Source organism: Botryllus schlosseri, chromosome 7 (assembly GCF_051294905.1).
Source record: "Botryllus schlosseri isolate E-star chromosome 7, Bs_hap1, whole genome shotgun sequence".
Classification (NCBI taxonomy): domain Eukaryota; kingdom Metazoa; phylum Chordata; class Ascidiacea; order Stolidobranchia; family Styelidae; genus Botryllus; species Botryllus schlosseri.
Window position 1 is genome coordinate 26523528 of NC_137242.1, and position 21382 is coordinate 26544909.

The 21382-nt window shown below is 39.8% G+C and overlaps 1 protein-coding gene across 1 annotated transcript in view; it reads left to right on the plus strand.

The window, feature by feature from the left end:
* LOC145443822 (DENN domain-containing protein 3-like) overlaps window positions 1-21382 on the plus strand; it is a 43054-nt gene that overhangs the window by 16613 nt on the left and 5059 nt on the right. Inside the window, exons 14-28 of the mRNA XM_080321785.1 lie at window positions 1697-1815; window positions 2110-2246; window positions 3456-3548; window positions 4167-4368; window positions 5353-5534; window positions 6838-6995; window positions 10823-11028; window positions 11849-11979; window positions 12517-12624; window positions 13718-13804; window positions 13871-13977; window positions 14822-14900; window positions 16384-16499; window positions 18639-18784; window positions 20508-20650. Coding sequence (XP_080177911.1) covers window positions 1697-1815; window positions 2110-2246; window positions 3456-3548; window positions 4167-4368; window positions 5353-5534; window positions 6838-6995; window positions 10823-11028; window positions 11849-11979; window positions 12517-12624; window positions 13718-13804; window positions 13871-13977; window positions 14822-14900; window positions 16384-16499; window positions 18639-18784; window positions 20508-20650 — 2014 coding nt within the window. The remainder of the gene's footprint in view (window positions 1-1696; window positions 1816-2109; window positions 2247-3455; window positions 3549-4166; window positions 4369-5352; window positions 5535-6837; window positions 6996-10822; window positions 11029-11848; window positions 11980-12516; window positions 12625-13717; window positions 13805-13870; window positions 13978-14821; window positions 14901-16383; window positions 16500-18638; window positions 18785-20507; window positions 20651-21382) is intronic.

The following is a 21382-nucleotide window of genomic DNA, read 5'->3' on the forward strand; positions in this document are numbered from 1 at the left end:
TTAATCTCATTTCATTAGGCTTTGAGAGTGAGTCTGAGTAGGCCTCTAATATAATATGCACAGTAGGCTACTCTTAGTTCTATTATGCTTTGTGTGTTTCTCAATGTAAATAACATGTCGACCAGGGATTGAGGATGACAATACACAGTAAGTTTCGAATGTCTTTGTTATGTCATGGTGCTGTATGATGTCATAACAGATCTTTGTTTTGGGCATGATGTTTACATTTGGGAAATTCGACTTCATGCCTGTGGTTGTCATGTGTCATGTGGACTGCGTGCATCTTGTCGTAAATATTGTGTTTTGTAATCAGTAAATGTGACATAATGTATTTGTTCACTCGTTAGGACATCACAACTGTATCAAAGAAGTCGAAAGTTGAAATATGCACCTTTTTGTGACCATTAAGAATATAATGTCAGCTCTACATCACATTAATGATGATTTGTTATTTTCACGACCATACAAATTTCCTAACACTTAGTGAAAACGGTGAATAATCTTTCACTACTGAACGCGAAGCTTTAGAATTACCGTAATGCTCTATTCAAGTTGCAGTACTGAAATCATTTTGTTCAGCCCTAATTACCAGTCGTTTCTCTGTATACGACACAACTTTTCTTAGCATAGTCATTCTCCAGGAGGAATCCATCTTGCGCTAAAAGCAGCGAATTTCAATACCGAAAATTATTATTCGTTACTCAAATATTAGAATATCGTGTCACATAAATCCAAACTGAGTCCTGAGTCCAGAGGAAATGAACAGGTGTCTTATCTTATCATTCGTCCAGGCGGAAGCAATCCTAGATTCCTAGCTTATGTGATCAGTTCATGAACTCTGCACAAAGGCTAGTTTTATAAATAACTATGATGTCGTGTCACCATGAATTAGAAATATACGTCATTGCAATGAAATAACACCTTATCTACTTCTCACCACTGGGTAAATGTCCTGATGCGTCTGTGCACACAACAGGCTTACTTTCTTATCTATGATTTTACAATGATAAAATGACCATGTGAATGTACCAGTCTTGTACGGATGTTTGTGTTTGCTTGATATCACACAATTGCCTTATCATGCATGTATGTCTCACTAACATAGGTAATACTAGTAGCCATGCACTAACTATGTCACTTTGGATGGATTTATTTTAATGCATTTGACTTTCCAGGCTATCAATGGTGATGTGTCACCAAGGATGTACCCATCTACTGTCATCCTACCCTTTTTAAATTGAACACAATCTAATATCTTAATATATATATATAGTTATGCTGTAATATATTTACTCAGCTGTTTAGACTATTGGAGGTACAGAACTTCAATACCGGTATACAATGGCATTGATATTGAAATAAACCTGAATATATTCGTTTGACACTCTTCAGGGGTAATCATCAGCAACTAGCCGAGAATTGAAAAGAACTTTGTATATCAACATTCGTCTTTCCAATACAATGTTCTTTCCAATTCTCTACTAGTTGCTGACGATTACCCCTGACGAGTGTCAGCCGAAAATATGAAATACGTAAGGGCTGATTAATCTTGCTTGAATTGTAATTGAGTAGGCATACGTCTGAAGGATTTTCAGTGCCAATAACGCATGTGTTACCGGTATAATGACAGTTCTCTCGAACGATGTTCCCGGGGCGGAAGGATTTTTTATGAATCTAGTCGTTTAATATAATCCAGGTGTCCAAATCGTACATGTTCCGCCGTTTTATACGCGAAAGACTTCACCGCAAGTCAGATCATTTCAACGCTGTCGCGGAAAAAAGAACCGAATTTATCTTGGCGAATAAACTCTCAAGGTAGGCAGTTATTTCCAGATGTCGTCACTGTGGAATCAAAGCTGCTAATGTCCATTTTACACGTTTTGAGAAAATCAACTTTATGTAAAGTTTTCAATTGCTTTCGGCCAAATATTGGCCATGATTAGCTTTAAAACAATGTGACAAACATAATCATAGACAAATTATGGCTAAAAAGAATGAAAACTTTACAGAAACTTGATTTTCTATGAATTTGAAAAAAATGGAGATAACATTCTTTGATTCTGCCGAGACCATGTAACGAAATTGTGTTTTCGCGTTATTCTTGTGCAGGGAGGCGCGGAGATCTAATTCGGAAAGTTCAGTCACGTTCAATTCTTCATCAAAGAGAAGCTCGATGTTTTTCCCGGGCAATCTGTCGACAAATCATTTTTCCGAAATACAGCAATCGCCAACGATACGAAAAATAAGTGAGTGAGTATGGGTTAACAGTAGGATGTTATTTTCAGATGTGCTCACTGCTCAGTGATGAAGTACTTTTACTTCGGAGTACTGTGCTTACCGTAATTTTCGAAGTATAGTACGCCCCCATGTATAATACGCACCCTTTAAATGCATGCAAATTGTGGGAAAAAGCCTGTACCCATGTATAGTACGCACCCTGCATTCACAGTACATGAAGAGCTGTGTTTTGGTACTCGATGTTGTTCTGTTTTGCGATGTCACTGTCGAAAAATCATGACATAACCATCGCTAATCAATATGCAATTAACGGCATTGTCTCTAAACGATAGTACAGAGCAGCCAAAGCCTGCGAGGCTGGCGACGCGATACGACGTCTTGCGCACCAGGCCTGTTACAGATGCGATTGCTAATCATTATACAAGTAACGGTATTGCCTCTACACGATAGTAGATAGCAGCTAAAACCTGCGAGGCCGGTGATGCGACATCTTGCGCGCGAGGTCAGATGCGATTGCTCAGGCCAACAGTAATGTCGTGCACACCACGAGACGCCTGTTGGAGGTGGACTGATTACGCAAGCGATTATATTTCGCGCACATGATCTGTCTATAAATTAGCGAAGATTGCCGAGCGCGCGTTCAGCAATCAATGAATGACCTAATTTCGCTCGCGTGCAAACGGCAAACCAATTAAGCAGGAGATTGGGTGCTGTGCAGACGACTCTCGTTAATTGGCAACACGCTTTTTGCTAATTGGTAGCACGTTACACTGATAATACGAATTACTGGTCGCGATGGCTGAAAGTGATGCGCGAGTGGAAACAAACATGAAGAAAGGTGTGATTTCAAATTTTTTTCGAGGGAGATTTTTTCAAGCGTTTTGTTCCCATGTATAATACACACCCCCCGATTTTAGGGCAAAAAATCGTGAAAATTTTGCGGATTATGCATAGAAAATTACGGTAATTAGATTTTGCCCTATCCAAGAGGCCGTGTTTAGTTTTTTTTCATTACCTTAGACTGCAAAGCCAATATTCTAATGTTTGTGCTATAGTCTACTTAAATTTACACAATATAGATATAGTATAATTCTGTTATGATAGAATTCAAATTATGATATTATTTTGCTGATATATAACTACAACTGGATTAATAGAAAGTTGAGTGAAACTCCGACTCACTTGTGTCAAAAAATAAGGTAGGAATATTTTTTCAGGCGCTGGAAATGGCTCAGAAGTCTGTGAAAACACGCACGAACTGAGTCTGGTTCTGCCGAGTTTTCCGGTGCAAGGAACAAATTTCAACGCCAGTAAGTTACCTTCCAAATATGCTTATAGTATGTTATCGCATTTGCAAGGCCAGAACAATACAGCTCAGTCAACACTGAGTTAAATTATGAATAGCATGGCGTTATGAATTTTAATATTAGCCATTGCTGCAATATTGTCATGGAGAGCGATGAAACAATCTCCCCAGCATCTTGAAAGTGTATTTATATTTGCTTCAGCGAATTGCTGGTTTACATGATATTTTCATTGAGACACAAGTTCAAATCGCTTCAAGAAAAACTCTTGGCCATTCCAAGCATTGCCAATAATTGATCTCTGCGCGATTCTTATTAATGCAAATTGCTGCAACATGGCAGCTATTTTCTTCTAATTACACGGTATAAATTCGGTGCAATTCTGTAATATGAGAAACTGTCACGTAAAGATTAAGATTGCATATAATTTGATATATTTTCTGCTCAATTTTGGATGTTTTGCCTGGAACTGATGAGTTATTGTAATTTTCTGGAGGTCATTGTGATAACCCTTGTTGTGACCTGATCCTGATGGCATGTGTAACAATTAGGGCTGGACTTGATTTAACGCAGCCCAAATGATTGTGTGCGACTCATCAAAATACTCATGAAACCTGTTTTTAGAGCACTTCTACCAACGCTGCATCGGGGTGATCACGGAGCGCTTGAGCAAACTGGATTCCGACAATTCTCAGTTTCGATCTTTGCATCGTGCCGCCCTGTTGCTGCTGCGCGGAGTCTATCATTTGGCGCAGAACGATTTGGTCGCGGGCTTGAAGGACCTGAACGCGACGGCGAAAGAAGACGCCAGATATTATCCTGAAAAGTGGGTAGAGCTGTATGTGTGTATCAGTGGTGCGATGTCTCGGGGGTTTTCTGGAAGCCGAAATTTTTCACTAATATAAAGGGAGACGTGTCTAACAAAGTTTGAGAACCACTATTCTAAGCTAAGGTCAAACTCAATTTTAGTCATATCAGGATTCAAACCCTTTGTTCGCGTATGTTCGCTCAACCTTCAAATCTACACCTATTTTTCAATGGAATGCTTTTTATCCAGCCTGTGCACCATAGTATAGCCTACATTGTATTACGGATCATACGGTCTCTATCTCACTCAGCAACACCTGTATTCGCAAACTGTGGCAACAATTGGCCCATTGAAAACGGAAAAAGTAAAACGATGGCTCTAACATTGGCGTATTTCTATGCTCTATTTGCTTTAGTCGTATGCGTGTGCAGTGCATTGTGAGGAATGCAAGAGATTTAACTGTAAATTGTAAAAGATATGTCCATTGTCCACTCATGATTAGCACTGTACAAAAGATAGATCCTGAGTGATTCAATCCTGACTCTAGAGTATTTGGTTTCGAGTTGAGTATTTGCGTATCACACGTCGCCACCTCAAAAGAGCACGGAATGTGCGAGAAAGAAAACAATGTCAGTTCTTCACCGCATTAAAGATAATTTTGTATTTTTCAACCATATTTATTTCATTGCATTTTGTGACAATGTTGTGGGTTGATCACAACTTCACAGATGCCTTTTTTCCAGTAACATGAGTAGCTTTTGTGGTATGTGTCGTATGCTGCGATCCGACCAACTGATGTCTGAAGACTACCTCGCTAATAAAATTGTATCGAAACTGTAATTCTCGTTTATTAATCAACTTTGAATGGCAAGGAACATATAATTTCAGTACTCAAAATCATCTATCTCTAACTGACTTATTCTTTAGAATTGATACTCGAATCAGATTCAAGGACTAGAATTATGTCCAGCCATACTAACCACGTCTACGTTTTGCTATTAGGATATTGAAAAGAGTGGCGGCAGCTCTGAACCCGCAGGAGTTCCGCACCGTACAGCAGCATTCTCTTCATCGGAACATGACGCCGCCTACCACAAAAGCATCTGCCGGAAGAACCATGTCTGTGGTCCGGCATCAGATGAGATCCTACTTCACAGATGACAACACAGCCGTGTATTCGTTGAGTATGTGTTTTGTTAATAAAATGCGACGTACGTAAGCTGCAGTTGATCGGAAAGGGCTGCTTTCACTATTGCAATAGAATTTTAGTTATAAAGACGAAATGAATGAGGAATCTAAAATTGGGTGCAATTTTTGAATATGATATTTAATATTTAATTACCGTGATACATACAGTTTTTTATGATAATTTCACTCATAAAAGCGATGCGATCTCATCTCTAGAATCCTTCAGATTTTTCAAATTCCATATTGTGAAAATTAAGTGTTTTTACAAGGCTGTTCAAAAATAACTTTCTTGTCAGATTGATAAAATTATTAGATTTTCAATAAGCCGCATACCAATTTTGGGCTCAATTCCAACCGATAGAGGCATTGCCATAGGGGAAAGGTGTTTTTGATTTATTTATTTAAAATAAATATAGAATTTTTTCACTGGCCACCCCATGAAACTGTTAGGTTGTCTGAAAAACGGTTCACAGCAAATTGGACTCAATTCCACCTGGTGGAAGCGAGGTTAGGCTATTGAAGTACAAAGTGTTGTATTTGGAAAATAATAATATTTACGGTGGCAAATTCTTTCAATCTTAAATTTTGAACACCAATAACTTCGCCTCTACTGGGTGGTCAAGACCAGGGTTGTGACCAAGTCACAAGGTTCCGAGTCACAAGTCAATCTCACTTTTATTGTTTTGACTCGAGTCAAGTCGAGTCATTTTCAATTCACCACCCAGTCAAGTCTGAGTCCAAGTCTACTGGCAGAGGATTGAGTCCGATTCAGTGTTTTGACTCGAGTTCGAGTCCAAGTCATTATGTTCAATGATCAGTTTTCAGTTCATTCCGTTTCAACTCACTTTTTCAGCTCTGTTTGAGTGATATAGAATGGCTCGCAATTCATAAAATAGTAATTTTCCTTAGTTTTAACAGTTTCTGGCCCTATTTGCACGTGCCAGGACTGACGGGTACGAAATACCAACCGTGTGGTGACTTTACTATTCTTCGAAGTTACAATGAAATGTCTGTCTTGGCAGTCCTAGTCTCGAGTCAATACTAAAGTAGACTTGAGTCGAGTCGAATGGTTTCACGCATTTGAGAAAATGTCTCGAGTCTAGTCGAGTCACCAATCAAGTCGTTACCACCCTGGTTGAGACTATGAATGAGATATTGGATTTTCTGTGCCGTCACAGATTCTCTGATGTACCACGATATTTGGAATTTTCGAAAAGAAGCCCAAAAATCTTTAAATTGAGGCATCAAACAAAGATATTGAATGTTGAATATTCCTCGGTAATTTGACGCTTATTTCAGGCAAAGAGCCTTTCGCCTTTGTCTTGGAGAGAGAGGAGGTGACGACCGACCAATACGTTATCGACACCCTGTTCGAAGCGCTCTGCCAATGCTCGGATTCGTGTCTGGGAGAAGTGGAACCCGAAATATTCAACGCTTTTAACCAGACATGGCAACAGGTAGGGTTATGGCCTGCTTAACATGTGTGACGCGGTTTACGTTTCAATCCCCGACACCAAGTGATAGTTTCAGGATTTGTAATGAATATGGCAAGTTCGTGTTGCAGTCAATTCCGTGGAAAGTTGCAGTAAAAAGTTACATTTAATTTTCACCAAAGTAGCACTAGAAAGTTGCATTTATGGACAAGTTCCTTGTAATGATTAGAATAATAGATACTCTAATCCAGGGGTCACCAACCTTTTTGCAACCAAGGGCTTCTTCTAAGTACTGATTGAATCGACAATCTACCATTTACTCCCGCCGTTTACCCGTATCAGACTGAATTTCCGCTGTGACATGCATAGAACTGGGCAGGAATCACATTGCGAAGGACTTCAAAGAGAGTCTTTTAAATCACAACGTCTCATTTCAACTAGCTAGCCACCAAGACTTTTTAAGAAATCACGAATTACTTCGCAACATGTTAATAAAAATTATGCAACAGCAGTACGGTAGCTCAAATTTTAAAATAAATCATGTCACGCGTTGGACTGGACATCATGTTATCTGTTCCTATATCAGTCAGTTGGAGGCCTGGCGTTGAATGCTAACAACTAGTGCCCTGTACTCTGGTGTAACTTGACACTGCAACTCTGAGTGAGTGTTCCAGATGTTCATTAGTGAGGCGTGTTCACTGTTCAGTGTTTGTGTATATAACAAGTTGTAATTGAGTATATTTGATATCATCATTTTAAGTGTTTATATATATATATAACATATATATATATGTATTGTCATTTGTAAGTTACATGTTGGTGTGATTTAAACAAGAATAGCTAAATCAATCAATCTATATATTTAAAAGCTCACTGGTAATAATCTGATGAATATTGGTAAATGCTGCTATTTTTAAAACAGGCTCCCGGGCTACTCATCTGGTCCTCACGTTGGTAACCCCTGCTCTAATCGTTCCGTATCCAAGGCACTGTAGCAAAACTCAGTGTTGGCAACTTCAACAAAATCAATGGCCTGAAAAAATTGACCCGGTGAAAATATAAGTCTCGGCGGTCTAGCCTGAATGTACGATTGTACGTCATATCAGAACGGACCTCAAATTCAAACGACAGTGAAATAATCAAGCGATCTTTTCGCATATAGTGCCAAATATTTTCAGTAAAAAGTTGGTTGCATAAATAATCGGAAAAACTTGCAAAACGTTGCAATATAAGATTCATCCTAACAGCTTAACCCGATCGAAACGGCACACTCATTAATGATTACTGAGCGTATTTTCACAAACACGCTTTACTTAATCCAAAATTTCCTGGGTTGTTCTGGTCGTAGACAATTACAACTATAACAGATGGATAGCTATTATCAATACGCATACGTCGAGCCATAAATAACATCTTATACTATCGAATAGCCTGTTCAAAATGCAGATTGAATACATAAAAACGTTTTGCGCAAAATACAATTCGCCACGACGTTCGCGTGAATGTGCGCGCGTGAGATAAACCAGCGCCCGTGACCTAAATCAGCGCATCTCCGAGACATCAAATTCATTTGCAGATCTTTTCTCCTAACATGTGCTGGTTAGGCCCATTGCCCATCTATTGGAATACTTATAATCAAAAATTAGTCGCACAGAAGATTCTTCGAACTGGAAGTAAAATTATGTTACGAAATAACATGCGCGGGTTTTAGCAATGTATTTTCTGTTGCTGTTGAAGATTACGCATATTGAATATTTTTGCTATTCATACTAATACACCAATACTGCCATGATGTTCTTCAGCGAGCTACAAGATCTCCGCTATTGATATGACAGCAAATTTATGTCCGTAAATGGCTTCACTTCTGGTGGAAATGTTTCACGTATTTCCCGTAGTAGCGAATAAAAAGAAATGCACTGGCACATCAATGCTCCGGTCGCGATTCTGGTATTGAAAGGTATTTTCGTGTCTGCTCGAGATTTCCGTCCACAACGCGCTGGTCATTTATGAAAATTTGACGACCAGCAAAGCCAGGCATCAAATCCCGGTTCCATCTAATCAAAGCACTTTCTTGATTCAAAGTATTTTATTCGTCCATGATTCACGAGAGAGGCAAGAAAATTCGGCGTAACTCTGTCAAAGCAGTTGACCTATTATCATTGCAGTGTGGGCAACGAATATAATTGCAATAACTTCAGTTGCCAATGCTATAATGGTTTCTTACGTTTTTCCATGTGTTGGTGCTAGATGTGCTGGTTTGTTATTATTTCGATTTGCTATTGCATTACACACGTGGTGCATTATTTCATGATATATTGCGCCATGCAATAAATTCTTTTACAAAAATATGGTTGAATGTCGATTTTCAATTTAGCGGATCGAGGTATGTAGAGTCTGCGGTCACGAACGCACTTCGAAACTGATTGCTGCGATGCGCGTGTTGTACAACAGCAATGTTAGTTTCAACACATGGCACTAACTCGTACAAAGGATAGACAAGCGATTACATATACCGACGTTGTGAAATGAATCATTTGAACGTCCGCGTTACTATGTTATTACCCAAACAATAACACGCGGTAATATATTTGCTGTTGTGATTAGCGCAGATTCGCTGTTGCAGAATACGCATATCGATTGCTGCTTTTTATACTAATACAGCATTACCAGCATGATAATGTGCAACGAGCTACAAGATCTCCAACGCGCAATCGATATGACAGCAAAGTTATGTCCGTAAATGGCTTCACTTCTGGTGAAAATGTTTCAGATCTGGCCCATGGTAGAGAACAAAAGCAAAATATGGCTGAATGTCCAATGTCCAATGTCAAATTAGCGAATAAAATAGGTGTGTAGAGTCAGCGGTCGAGTTGTGCACTTCGAAGCTGATTGCTGCGGTGCGCATGTCGTGAACACTGGGTTTTCAAAATGCCTATTTGTTCAATAGACAGCCCTTGTCTCAAAGCGATTGTGTACATCACGATTATCGATAAAAGGCTTGCATAATATGACCTAATCTTTTTTCAAATCAGTGAAACACTGTATTTTATATTGCAGGTATGACTACCTGTCAATCCAACCACTATATATTCAGTTCTAGTTGTTATACAAGAGCAAGGTGTGTTTCGACAAAGCACTATCTAGTACTTAGTAACTCGTACAAAGCTAATATATACACCGGCGCGGTGAAATGAATCATTGAACGTCGTCGATACTAGAATAACTCACGGCGCGTGTATGTGCGCCGAATGCGAGACGCCTGGCATCAATCGCGCTATATCCAACTGTAGCCATCGCTATATCAGCGGTCGTTACTCTCGATTGTATTATCGTAAGAACCTCACTCAGGTCATTTTAGAATCCTGATATCCTTGCGAAATCAGTCAGGCGATGATTCTATCCCGAGCAGGTCTTTGTATGACGTAGTCGCAAATTCAAAAATCAAATTCTCTTTTATTTTCTAAAAGTTGAGAACACTTCTTGGTATAGGGGCATCACCTGTTTCTCTCTCGCTTTGAGAGTAGCTCAGTTGGTTGGGCGGCTGTTTCACGATTACAGCGATATATTGGGTGTCAGCTCAACTCCCGTGGTTCGGATTTTATGAACATTTTACTAAATGCATTGAAATTTGGACTTGAGGCCGGCCGTTTCGATCGGGTTATAACACCATCCATACTACGTAACCTCTGAGTATTTAGGAATCTGCCGCAAGTTGTAAAAAAAAAGTTGCGAAAACTTGACCTAGTAATGACTCGAGTCACAATATTTCACCCGAGAGTAACAGTAAGTTTTTGGTCGTGTGCTGTACATACGAATTCTTCTCGGTTGAAGTTTTATTTCTCGTTATCAAGCTAAGGACGGAATGTAAGAAGGCTCAGAAGACACTCGGAGAAGATACATGCCGTCTGCCACCTGAACTTATCAAACGCAGCTCGTCAGACCCGGCGGGCAGCGCCGATCAGTTCCTGACGTTGCCAGAACGAGAAGAGATTATAAAGATATCCGGGATTGTCCTGTCCAGTAAAGGAAATGGCCGTCTGGTTCTTACCACAACAAGGTTAGATTATTGGTGCTATAGAGCTGATGCATATCAAGTAACTGGAGAGGTGTTGCAAGACTTAGAAAGCCTTGCAAGGCTATTTCTGCACCTTTCTTGTCCAGCTACATATGCACCAGGGTTGTAACCATGTCACAAGGCTCCGAGTCACAAGTCAATCTCACTTTCATAGTTTTGACTCGAGTCAAGTTGAGTCATTTTCTATTCACCACCGAGTCAAGTACGAGTCATCGAGCAGAGTTTCGAGTCCGAGTCATGGTGTTATGACTCTAGTCCGACTCCAAGTCTTTGTGTTGACTGCTCAGTTTCCAGTTGAAGTCTTATTAAACCCACTTTTTTAACTCTGTTTGGTGATATCGAAGGGTTCGCATTTATAATATACTGATTTTCTTCACATTTGAAGTTTCTGGTCGCATTTTGAAGTACCAGTACCAATAGACGTAATCCCAATAATGTGATTACTTTACTATTCTTCGAAATGACAATGAAATGTCGGTCTTTGCCGTCTTAGTCTCGAGTCATATGACTTGGTTCGAGTCATGCGCAATGACTCGAGTCCAAGTCGAATCAATACACAGATTGACTCGAGTCAAGTTGAGTCATGACTCGAGTCATTACAACCCTCATATGCACATCATACACTCATGGTATGCATATGCACAGATCGTGTGCATGTATATCATGAGTCGGTGTATATCATGCAAAAACATCAAAGACAAAAATATACCATGTCCCATTGCTATTATGAGACCGCAAACACATTCAAAATAATAGCCTGCCGCACAGTTTCTTTGCCCGCTAACATATCGTTGTTTGCTAGGATTCTCTTCATCGGGAACGGCAATAGAGAATGCAAGGCTCTGATTCCGTTGCAAGACGTTCTGTATCTGAAGGAAGGAAAAATCAAGAATTTCCTGTCCAGCACACCGGCGCTCTACATCATTCAACAAAGTTCGATATTATCGAAATTGTTTTGATTTATAAATACTCTTCGCTATTTATTGTCGTCGGTTTAGTACTTGCATCATTGGCTACAGCAGGTCATGACCCATTTGACCCAGTAACTGAATGAAATGAATTTTAATTTGAAATTATGGCAGCTATTTGTAGTGTCAATAATCATTTTGCGCAAGTTTCGAAGATGCAACTTGCAATTTTGAAAATTCCTATCTCCACTGAAATTCTCTCGAACTGTGACCAAATCTGGTTTTTGAAACTATTTTGCTACTTTTGCCCGTAATTGAGTAGAGATTTTTATTCTACTTAGTTGGTAATGTCAGTGACTGCTTTAACCCCCCTTGAGGTCCATAAACGATATGAATTACTTGGAACTTACTACTAAGATAATTGATTTCTTGATTGTTTAATGGATAAATAATTCAAGGAAATGTGATTGTGAACAAACATATTGATATTAGTAATGTGATTGGTCTTCTTGTAAGAAACGGGCGGTTTCAATTCCCACTGATATCTTTTATTATATTGCAGACACTGGCATGAGAACAGACCCGACGTTTAAGATTGGTTTAAAGTCGCGATCCAACGTTTGGATTCATCTCATTAACGAAGTCATCGCGGGGAGGAAAAGGTCCCAGGGTATGTGAACTTTGCAGTGGAAAAGATGCCATCTACAATAGGTGGCATAATCGAGTACCTAATAGATATGATCCCGAGTGAAGTGGTAAGCTTCGAGTAGGGAGTCATAGAAACATCATATACGCCTCATAAGACTGATATCTTCCTTATAACTTACACACGTGAGGATAACCAGTCCTCAAATGCCAGCACGCATGTTCATTGTTCAATGATCTCCTATAAACCTGGATAGTAACTTCAGCGACAGACTAACTGGTTGGCTGATATCATTAGGTTAACATTCCTACTATACCTAGACTCAATTCTCGAATTCTGCGGCGACATAACGTTTCGCAACAAACCTGTATTTTAGCGGCTGCAAACTACCAAACAATTGCGAATGTAGATGGCTAGGTGCATAATTTGAATTGTGCAAGTCACTTCTAACTGATGTTCCCTCTAAGGTGCGCATGTTCGCAATGGCGCAGTGCTGACATGGTCTCTGCGCACAAAAATCCGAAGTGATGACATTTTTTTAGTCGTTACACACTGTTCTACAAGGGAACGCGCAGTGAACTGGTGAGTGCGCGCAGACTCGTCAAAATTTAGAGGGAACATTGATTCCAACGTAGTTCAATTCTCGCCTCCAAGGATTAGGAAGGCAATGTGGATTTGACAACAGCATCACATTAAAGGGGCATTGCACTCTAAAAATGATGTGCTCTCAAATTGAAGTGCGGCAAAAAAATTTGGTCGCAGCCTTTTTCTTTGGAACGCCACCGTAATGGCACTGCATTTTGCACTGAAATTTGAGACCACATCACTTTTAGAGTACAGTGCCCCTTTAAGCATTAAGCACCATGTTTTACTGTTATACAAAATAAAACCTACTGATAAATTAGCAAATATTAGATGCTATATTCGACATGTGACCCCCTCAAACCTCCCTTCGACATGCCACTGACCGGGGCAATCGGTGGAATCCGATATCGATTTGACTCTGGAGGTAACATGAAAATAAATCGTACCAGGACCATTTAGCAACAATGAAACAATTCTATAAGTCTTTCTTGAAGAAGGAGACGTTTTTTTCTCAGTTTTCAAATTTGTTCAGATCAATACGACGACAATCTCGCTTTGAAGTCTGCCGCGCACAACGTACTCATAGCCGACGCGTTCCATTCGTCAGTAACAGAAGAAGGTGCCTTCGTTTTTACTTAAACGCGATCGATCATGGACGACGTTTTATCGCGTGTCGGTTTTGCAGACTTGATGAAACCGTTGGAGGCCTTGGAATGGATGGGCAAGCTCTGTAAGTTCGAGTCGCAAAGGAAAAACGGAGAGCTGACGGCGTTCTCGCCAGAAACGCAACAGGTATGTCTAGTTGACAAGTTGCAATTGTCAGGTTTTGTTCCACATTGCTAAACATGCTTTAATTTATATCTCTGTTTCTATATGATTTTTATTTTGCTCTTCACTCTGGTTAAGAGGCAAGCAATAGATTATGCTGCGATGAATGTACTGTTGAAAGCAGGGTTTCATGTCACAAGTCAATTTCACTTCTATAGTTTTGACTCGAGTCAAGTCCGAGTCAGCTAGTAGAGGGTTGTGACTCGAGTCCGAGTCCAAGTCATTTTGCTCACTGTTCAATTTTCAGTTCAATACGGTTCAACTCACTTTTTTCAACTCTGCTCCAGTGATACAGAATGGCTGGCATTCACAATATCGCAATTTTCCTCAGTCCTAACAGTTTCTGGCCCTATTTTCCAAGTATCAGGACAGATAAACGAAATATCAATGATGGGTGCTTTTACTATCCTTCGAAGTTACCATGAAATGTCTGTCTTGGCCGTCCTAGTCTGGAGTCATATGACTTTGTTTGAGACATGCACAATGACTCGAGTACAAGTCGAGTCAATACTCAAATTGACTTGAGTCGAGTCAATTCACACATTTGAAAAAAGGACTCAAGTCCAGTGGAATCACCAAAAAATCATGACTCGAGTCTGACTCGAGTCATTACAACCTTGGTCAAAGGTATTTATTCAGTGACGAGACTACATTGCCTACCGACCAGAGCAAAACACCGAGATTTGATCACCTCTTTTACAGGCTACCATCTTTGTCAATTTGAGACAACAATTTGTCTCTAGGCGTCACATATGGCGTTGGGTCAGGTAACGCTATGTCCTCAGTAACACGTTTATGATCTTGATAGATGTTGCTGATGTTAAAAGATTTATCTCCGAAAGAAAGCAAGAAATCTGGCGTCTGTGCGATGACGTATTCAGCAGCAGGTACCTTTTGTCAATAAATGGCTCATGATTTCAGTGACCAGTGAATATTGCATCAGAAATGTAAAGTATATTGTTATTATGAAAAGGATGCATCGATATTGTATTAATAAAAATCGGAAATGAATGTTTGACTGAATAGGAGCGTCAATTATGATATAAGGCACCTGGTGAATTTGGCACTAGGTAAACTTGCCAGCAAAAATGTCATAACTAATATTATTATGAAAACCAAGCATCGAAATTTGAAGATGAATGTGTCTGAATATGACAGTGAATTGGGATATACTATCTTCGGCATGTTGAATTCGGCACGTGGTGAATTTGGCATCGTTAATGTAATAACTAATATTATTATGAAAGCGATGTACCGATATTGTAATAATGAATTCGAAAATGAATGTTTTGCTGAATATTATATTATGGAATTTGGCACTCTGCACTCACTATATATTAATGTATTTGGGTAACTGCTTGGGAATTACCGTAATTTTTCATGTATAATGCGCAAAATGTTCCTGATTTTTTGTCCTAAAATCGGGGGTGCGTATTATGCATGGGTGCAACAAGCCTTGAAAAAAACCTCCCTCGAATTATAACTTGAAATCACACCATTCTTCATGTTTGTTTTAATCGCGCATCACATTCAGCCATCATGCCCCGTAATTCGTATTATCACTGTTACGCGCTGCCAATTAGCTTAGAAGCGTGTTGCCAATTAGGGTCTGAGCTGCACAACAGCAAGCGATCTCCTGCTGAGTGGGTTTGCGGTTCGTACGCGAGCGAAATTAAGGTCATTGATTGCTGCACGCGCGGGCGGCAATTCTCACTTATTCATCGCGTCAACGACAGGCCTGAACAATCGCATTAACAACACGCCATGTGTACAAGATGTAATCGCTGGCCTAAACACCACAGTCGCATCTCCTACAGGCGTGGTGCGCACGACATAATCGTTGGCTTGAGCAATTTTTATCTGTAATACGCCTCGTGCGCAAGATGTGGCTGGCCTGAACTATCGCGTCGCCGGCCTCGCAGACTTCTGCTGCTATCTACTAACGTTTAGAGACAATGCTGTTAATGTATAATGATTAGCGATGGTTATGTCATGATTGTTCAACAGTGACATCGCAAAACATAATGACATCAAATACTAAAACACAACTATTCATGTTCTGCGAATGCAGGGTGCGTACTATACATGGGTACAAGCTTTTTCCCAGAATTTACACGGATTTTAAGGGTGCGTATTATACATGGGGGCGTACTATATTCGGGAAATTATTGTCGGTGTTACGGCAGGCGTAGGTTAGGACTAGGATTAGGGGATGCCAGGTGCCGGATTCGCTGGCAACCGTGATGGTTGATTACTTTACAGTTCTAATCGCTGTCCCGACGTGTCATTCAAAAATACTATTTGCTATTTACGACACACATTGCTGAGATTTGAAACCTGAAATCATTTCTCTTTCTTGAAATGCCACAGGGATCGATGAAACACCATTGGTATTTACGATGCTCGATTCTGGAAAATTACGTCTACTCGACACCACGACTTGGGACTTGGATTCTCAACCGATCAAGGAATGGGATACCAAACCGGTTAGAATAATCTTTGATACATTGCTACGTACGTGCTGGGATTTCGGTGGGGTCTTCTACCAAATTATAACAAGAAGCAGTGATTCAGGACATGTCAAACTTAATTTGGAAGTAGAAAATGAAACATTCGAAAAATATTCACGCAGGTAGTTTCCAAATGTAAATTCGGTCGAAGAGCCGTATACTTTTAGCAGTTAATCGGTGGTTGATGCAGTCGAAATTACAAGATGTCTCTGCGATTATTGCAAAAAGACTGAGATACTCAAGATAGTGGCAATCGTTGAAAATATATTCAGTTACCCTGATATTTCACTCGGTTCTTATGTGACAATTGCACTCGAAAACATGATGCAAACATAACCGCTATTTCGGAATATCTTCAAGATGAGCGGCTAGATAGAAATGACTAGGCTGGACAGTGGACATTATATGTACAGTAAAATATGTTTCTCAATTTTGGTGCCATAGCTAGATGCTGCGATCATACCCAAAGGTGTCGTCGGATGTGGCACTCGTTATTATTACATTCTCTGTCACATATCTTAGTGGAAAAGGATTTTCGGCACTCGTTCATATCAAATCGACTGATTTTCAAAACACGACTGCGTATTTCAAGGAATGCAGCTACAGAATTCTCTTTGAAATAACAAAAGTATTCTCAAATGAAACATGAATCGTACGATGTTATTTACAAAAAAAAGTCATTTTGTTGCTGTTTATCACAAGCCTACAGGTGATATTTGCACAAGACAGATGACGATTGCACAATGACTGAGCTAAATGTGAACTAAAACTGGGGGTTCCAAACTTTTGAAATGCCGATTCTCTCTCCAATATTTCATTTTCAATTCAGTTCAAAATCTAACTAGTCGTGTTTCAGTTAATTAGTTGCAGATTTTTAAAGGGGCACTGCACTCAAAAAATGATGTGGTCTCAAATTGAAGAGCAGAACGAAAAAAAATTTTTGGCCGCAGCCGTTTTCTTCAGAACGCCACCGTAATGGAGCTGCAATTTATTGAAATTTCCAGAGTTGCAGCAGTCGCGGCTCCGGATAATCTCTTAACCCGTTACATGGCACGACGACTTCATCGTCGCACTTGCTCGACGCGATTACGCAGTCACGCAGAGGACGAGCTTCAGATAGTTGTCAGCCGATGTTCTGAAGCAAATATGTCTAACAAATATCATGTGTCTGTATCTTCCGCAAGACCACTACTCCAAAGGTTGTGCACTGTGCAGTCAATAATACATCTTGAAAATGACAGCTGTATCTGCATCAATATACAACTGTAACGGCATCTCAGTATCATTCAACTGGCAAATACTATAGAGTCGTGACAAGCTCCAGACACAAATCCTCCTGACCTAACACCGTACGTTGAGCGCCGCCTTGGTGTGCAAGACATGAGTCATTCATAACATCGACTGACAACTATCTAAAGTTCGTCCTCTGCGTAATCGCGTCGAGCAAGTGCGACGATGAAGTCATCGTGCCATGTAACGGGTTAAGAGATTATCCGGAGCCGCGACTGCTGCAACTCTGGAAATTTCAATAAATTGCAGCTCCATTACGGTGGCGTTCTGAAGAAAACGGCTGCGGCCAAAATTTTTTTTTCGTTCTGCTCTTCAATTTGAGACCACATCATTTTTTGAGTGCAGTGCCCCTTTAAAATCGTTGGTTCGAGCGAGCGAGATAGTGTAATGGTTATGCGTCCGGCTTCTCGAGCGGTAGGTCGTGGGTTCGATCCCCGGCCGGGTCATACCAAAGACTCGAAAAATGGTATCCGCAGCTATCCTGCTAGGCGCTCAGCAATCACGGATAGCATGGAGGAGAAAAAATAACGGGGGCGCAGACTAGATGACCTCATGGGGCCGTATCACAACTCCGTCGCCAAAGCATCTCGATGGTGCAGGCGAGAAAGAATATCATCTCTCTCTCTCTCTCTAGTTCTAGATCTAGTTGCGAGTTTTTTAAAAGTGAGTAGTTCTAGTTCTATTTGCGAATTTTGGAAACTGAGAAGTTCTCGTTCTAGTTACGAGTTTGAAATCTTCTTGAGGGATTAGTCCTAGTGGTAGTTGTAGTTGTATATTTGTACAAGTTTGCTCTAGCTTCATGCCCTCTTCATTTTGCTGCGGTAGGTCTGCATGCACCTGATTGAACACAAAGAAATTTGGATCGGCGGCGAAGATGGCAACATTTACGTTCTGTCCTTGGCCACCATGAAAATTACCAGGATATTGCACGATCACCAAGACGTCATTGTGGACATCATAGGAGCAAGCAAGTAAATCATCCAGTTACTGTTCAAAAGCGGATTACATCAGTGTTGGGTTGTGACTTGGACAGCTAGATAATGTCGAACGCCTACGACCTTATTTTAATCTGATTTGAAGAGCTTCTTGGAGGTAGAGAACTACAATATGCAAATGAATAGTATATTCATACTGAAATTAATCTGGATATGTCCAGTTGACACTCGTCAGGGGTAATCGTCAGCAACCGGTAGAGAATCGGAAAGAACAACGTATATCAACAATCGTAGCACCAAATACATCACCTGCATGAAATTTCGAATAATCGGTGCGGAGAGAGCGCTTAAGCTCAATGTACTGTTTTTAGATTTTCAATATGACTATAATAATCTAATTTGTGAAATGTTTCTCTGCCCTCAGTTTAATTCTAATCTAATATCTGAGAGAGATATTTGGTGTACTGGCATTTTCTGCTCTCATGCGTCTGAGAATGAATGATTTGGTATGGAGTCAAATTAATTTTTATTGTATTTCTTTTTGATTGAATTGAATTGCATTCTTTTTCAAAGATTTTGTCAAGAATATAGTAATTCTGATTCTAATTCTAATCAAAGTTTGAAAAAAACTGTTGTGTAGCTATTATTTTAATTCGAATTTAATTTAGAAAAGCTGGAGATTTTTGAGTTGGCCAATTCTGGTGTGGTTGACTCGAGTCGCGTTTTATGAATGCCTTGACTCTACTCGGAGTCATAACTGTAAAAAGACTTGACTCGCATTCGATGTAGCAAAAATATTAAATTGATTGTGAGTCGAGGATAAATTCGCGAGTCAATTTCTAATCCATCGAACATTTCCAAATTAGATTAGAATTAAATTGATGAATCCGCTGAAACTTGGAAATTGAAATAAATTCAAATTATTCCGAATTACAAACAAACACAACAAAACTCAAAAGGTCAGCTCATGTCAAATCAGCAGGGTTATACCCAAGTCACAAGGTTCCGAGTCACAAGTCAATCTCACTTTTGTGGTTTTGACTCGAGTCAAGTCGAGTCATTTTCAATTCACCACCGAGTCAAGTCCGAGTCGGTGAGCCGAGGGCCAAGTCCGAGTCATAGCGTTTTGACTCGAGTCTGAGTCCAAATCATTTTGTTCACTGTTCAGTTTTCAGTTCAATCCGTTTGATATAGAACGGCTCGCAATTATAATATTCTTATTTTCCTCAGTTTTAACAGCTTTTAGCCCTATTTCCAAGTATCAGGACAGATAGACAAAATACCAAATATGTGGTGACTTTTCTATTCTTCGAAGTTACAATGAAACGTCTGTCTTGGCCGTCCTAGTCTCGAGTCATATGACTTGGTTCGAGTCATGCACAATGACTCGAGTGCAAGTCGAGTCGATAAAAATAATCGACTCGAGTTGTGTCATTTTGCGCATTTGAAAACAGGACTTGCGTCAAGTCGAGTCACCAAAAAATCGTGACTCGAGCCATTACATACCTGCAAACCAGAGTTAGTCCTCATAAGCTTGAGAATGGCCAACGTCTGTACAGCAAGCTTGGCTCGTTTCACACAATACAGTTCTCAGTAAAAGCAGAATTAGATTACAGGAATTTCGCCCGAATTCGTCTAATTACACAACTGTAATTGGTTTTCCAAGTGCATCATGCATCATATCTCAAATTTAACGTATGACCCTATTGACATGATATCTTGATGTCCTTTTTTCGATGTTAACGTATTATGCTTACAGCGGATTCATAGCCAGCGCCGATCGCTCTGGAAAAGTCATCATCTGGCAACCCGATCCTATTCAAGTCCACAAGACTTTCCAAGGTTACGACGAGCCCGTTCATTTGGTCGCCATCATGAAATTCAAGGAGCTGCTTTGCTGTTGTAAGATGATAACTGCATTTTGAAGCATGCTGGGCGTTTATCTATGATCCTTTTTTCATGTATTCCTGACATATTTAATATTTTACAATCCAAATCCAGAATTCATCCGTTTCATGTCCAAATCTTCATCCATGTTCTATAATGATGGGAATTTTTGTAAAAAGTCCCGTTAAAATTATATACTATTTGGAATCAATCATAATGATTCAAATCAAGTAGGAAGGGTTGCTTTTTTTGGTAACAAATATATCGTTCCTGTGGATTTATGGAATCGACGTTACCTTGTGTCCACATTTCAAATTTGTAGAAAATCAAGTTTTTGTGAGTTTTTCATCTTTTCTCGGCAATACATTGACTATGTTTATATTTATCACATTGTTGCGAAGGTTAGGGCTGTTCAGAAAAAACTTTTTCTCCAAATCTCGCTTGCTAGGCGATTAAATCGTCAGGTTCTCTCATGATAAATTAAAATTTCCAAACTGTAAAAGCTTTGCGATTACCGGTCGGAATAGATTCGAAGTTGGTGTGCAACATTTTTTTTAGGTAACGTGACGATTTAATCGGCTAGTAAGTTAGATGTGCAATTTTATTCCAACAGCCCTATTAACCCTGGGCGAAGATGTGGTCGAAATAAAATGAGAACTTTACATTAAGTTACTTTTCTAAAATGTGTAAAAGGGTCAATAGCTACGACGATATATGCCTGGAAACCAGGACTCGGCCTGAAGCTTA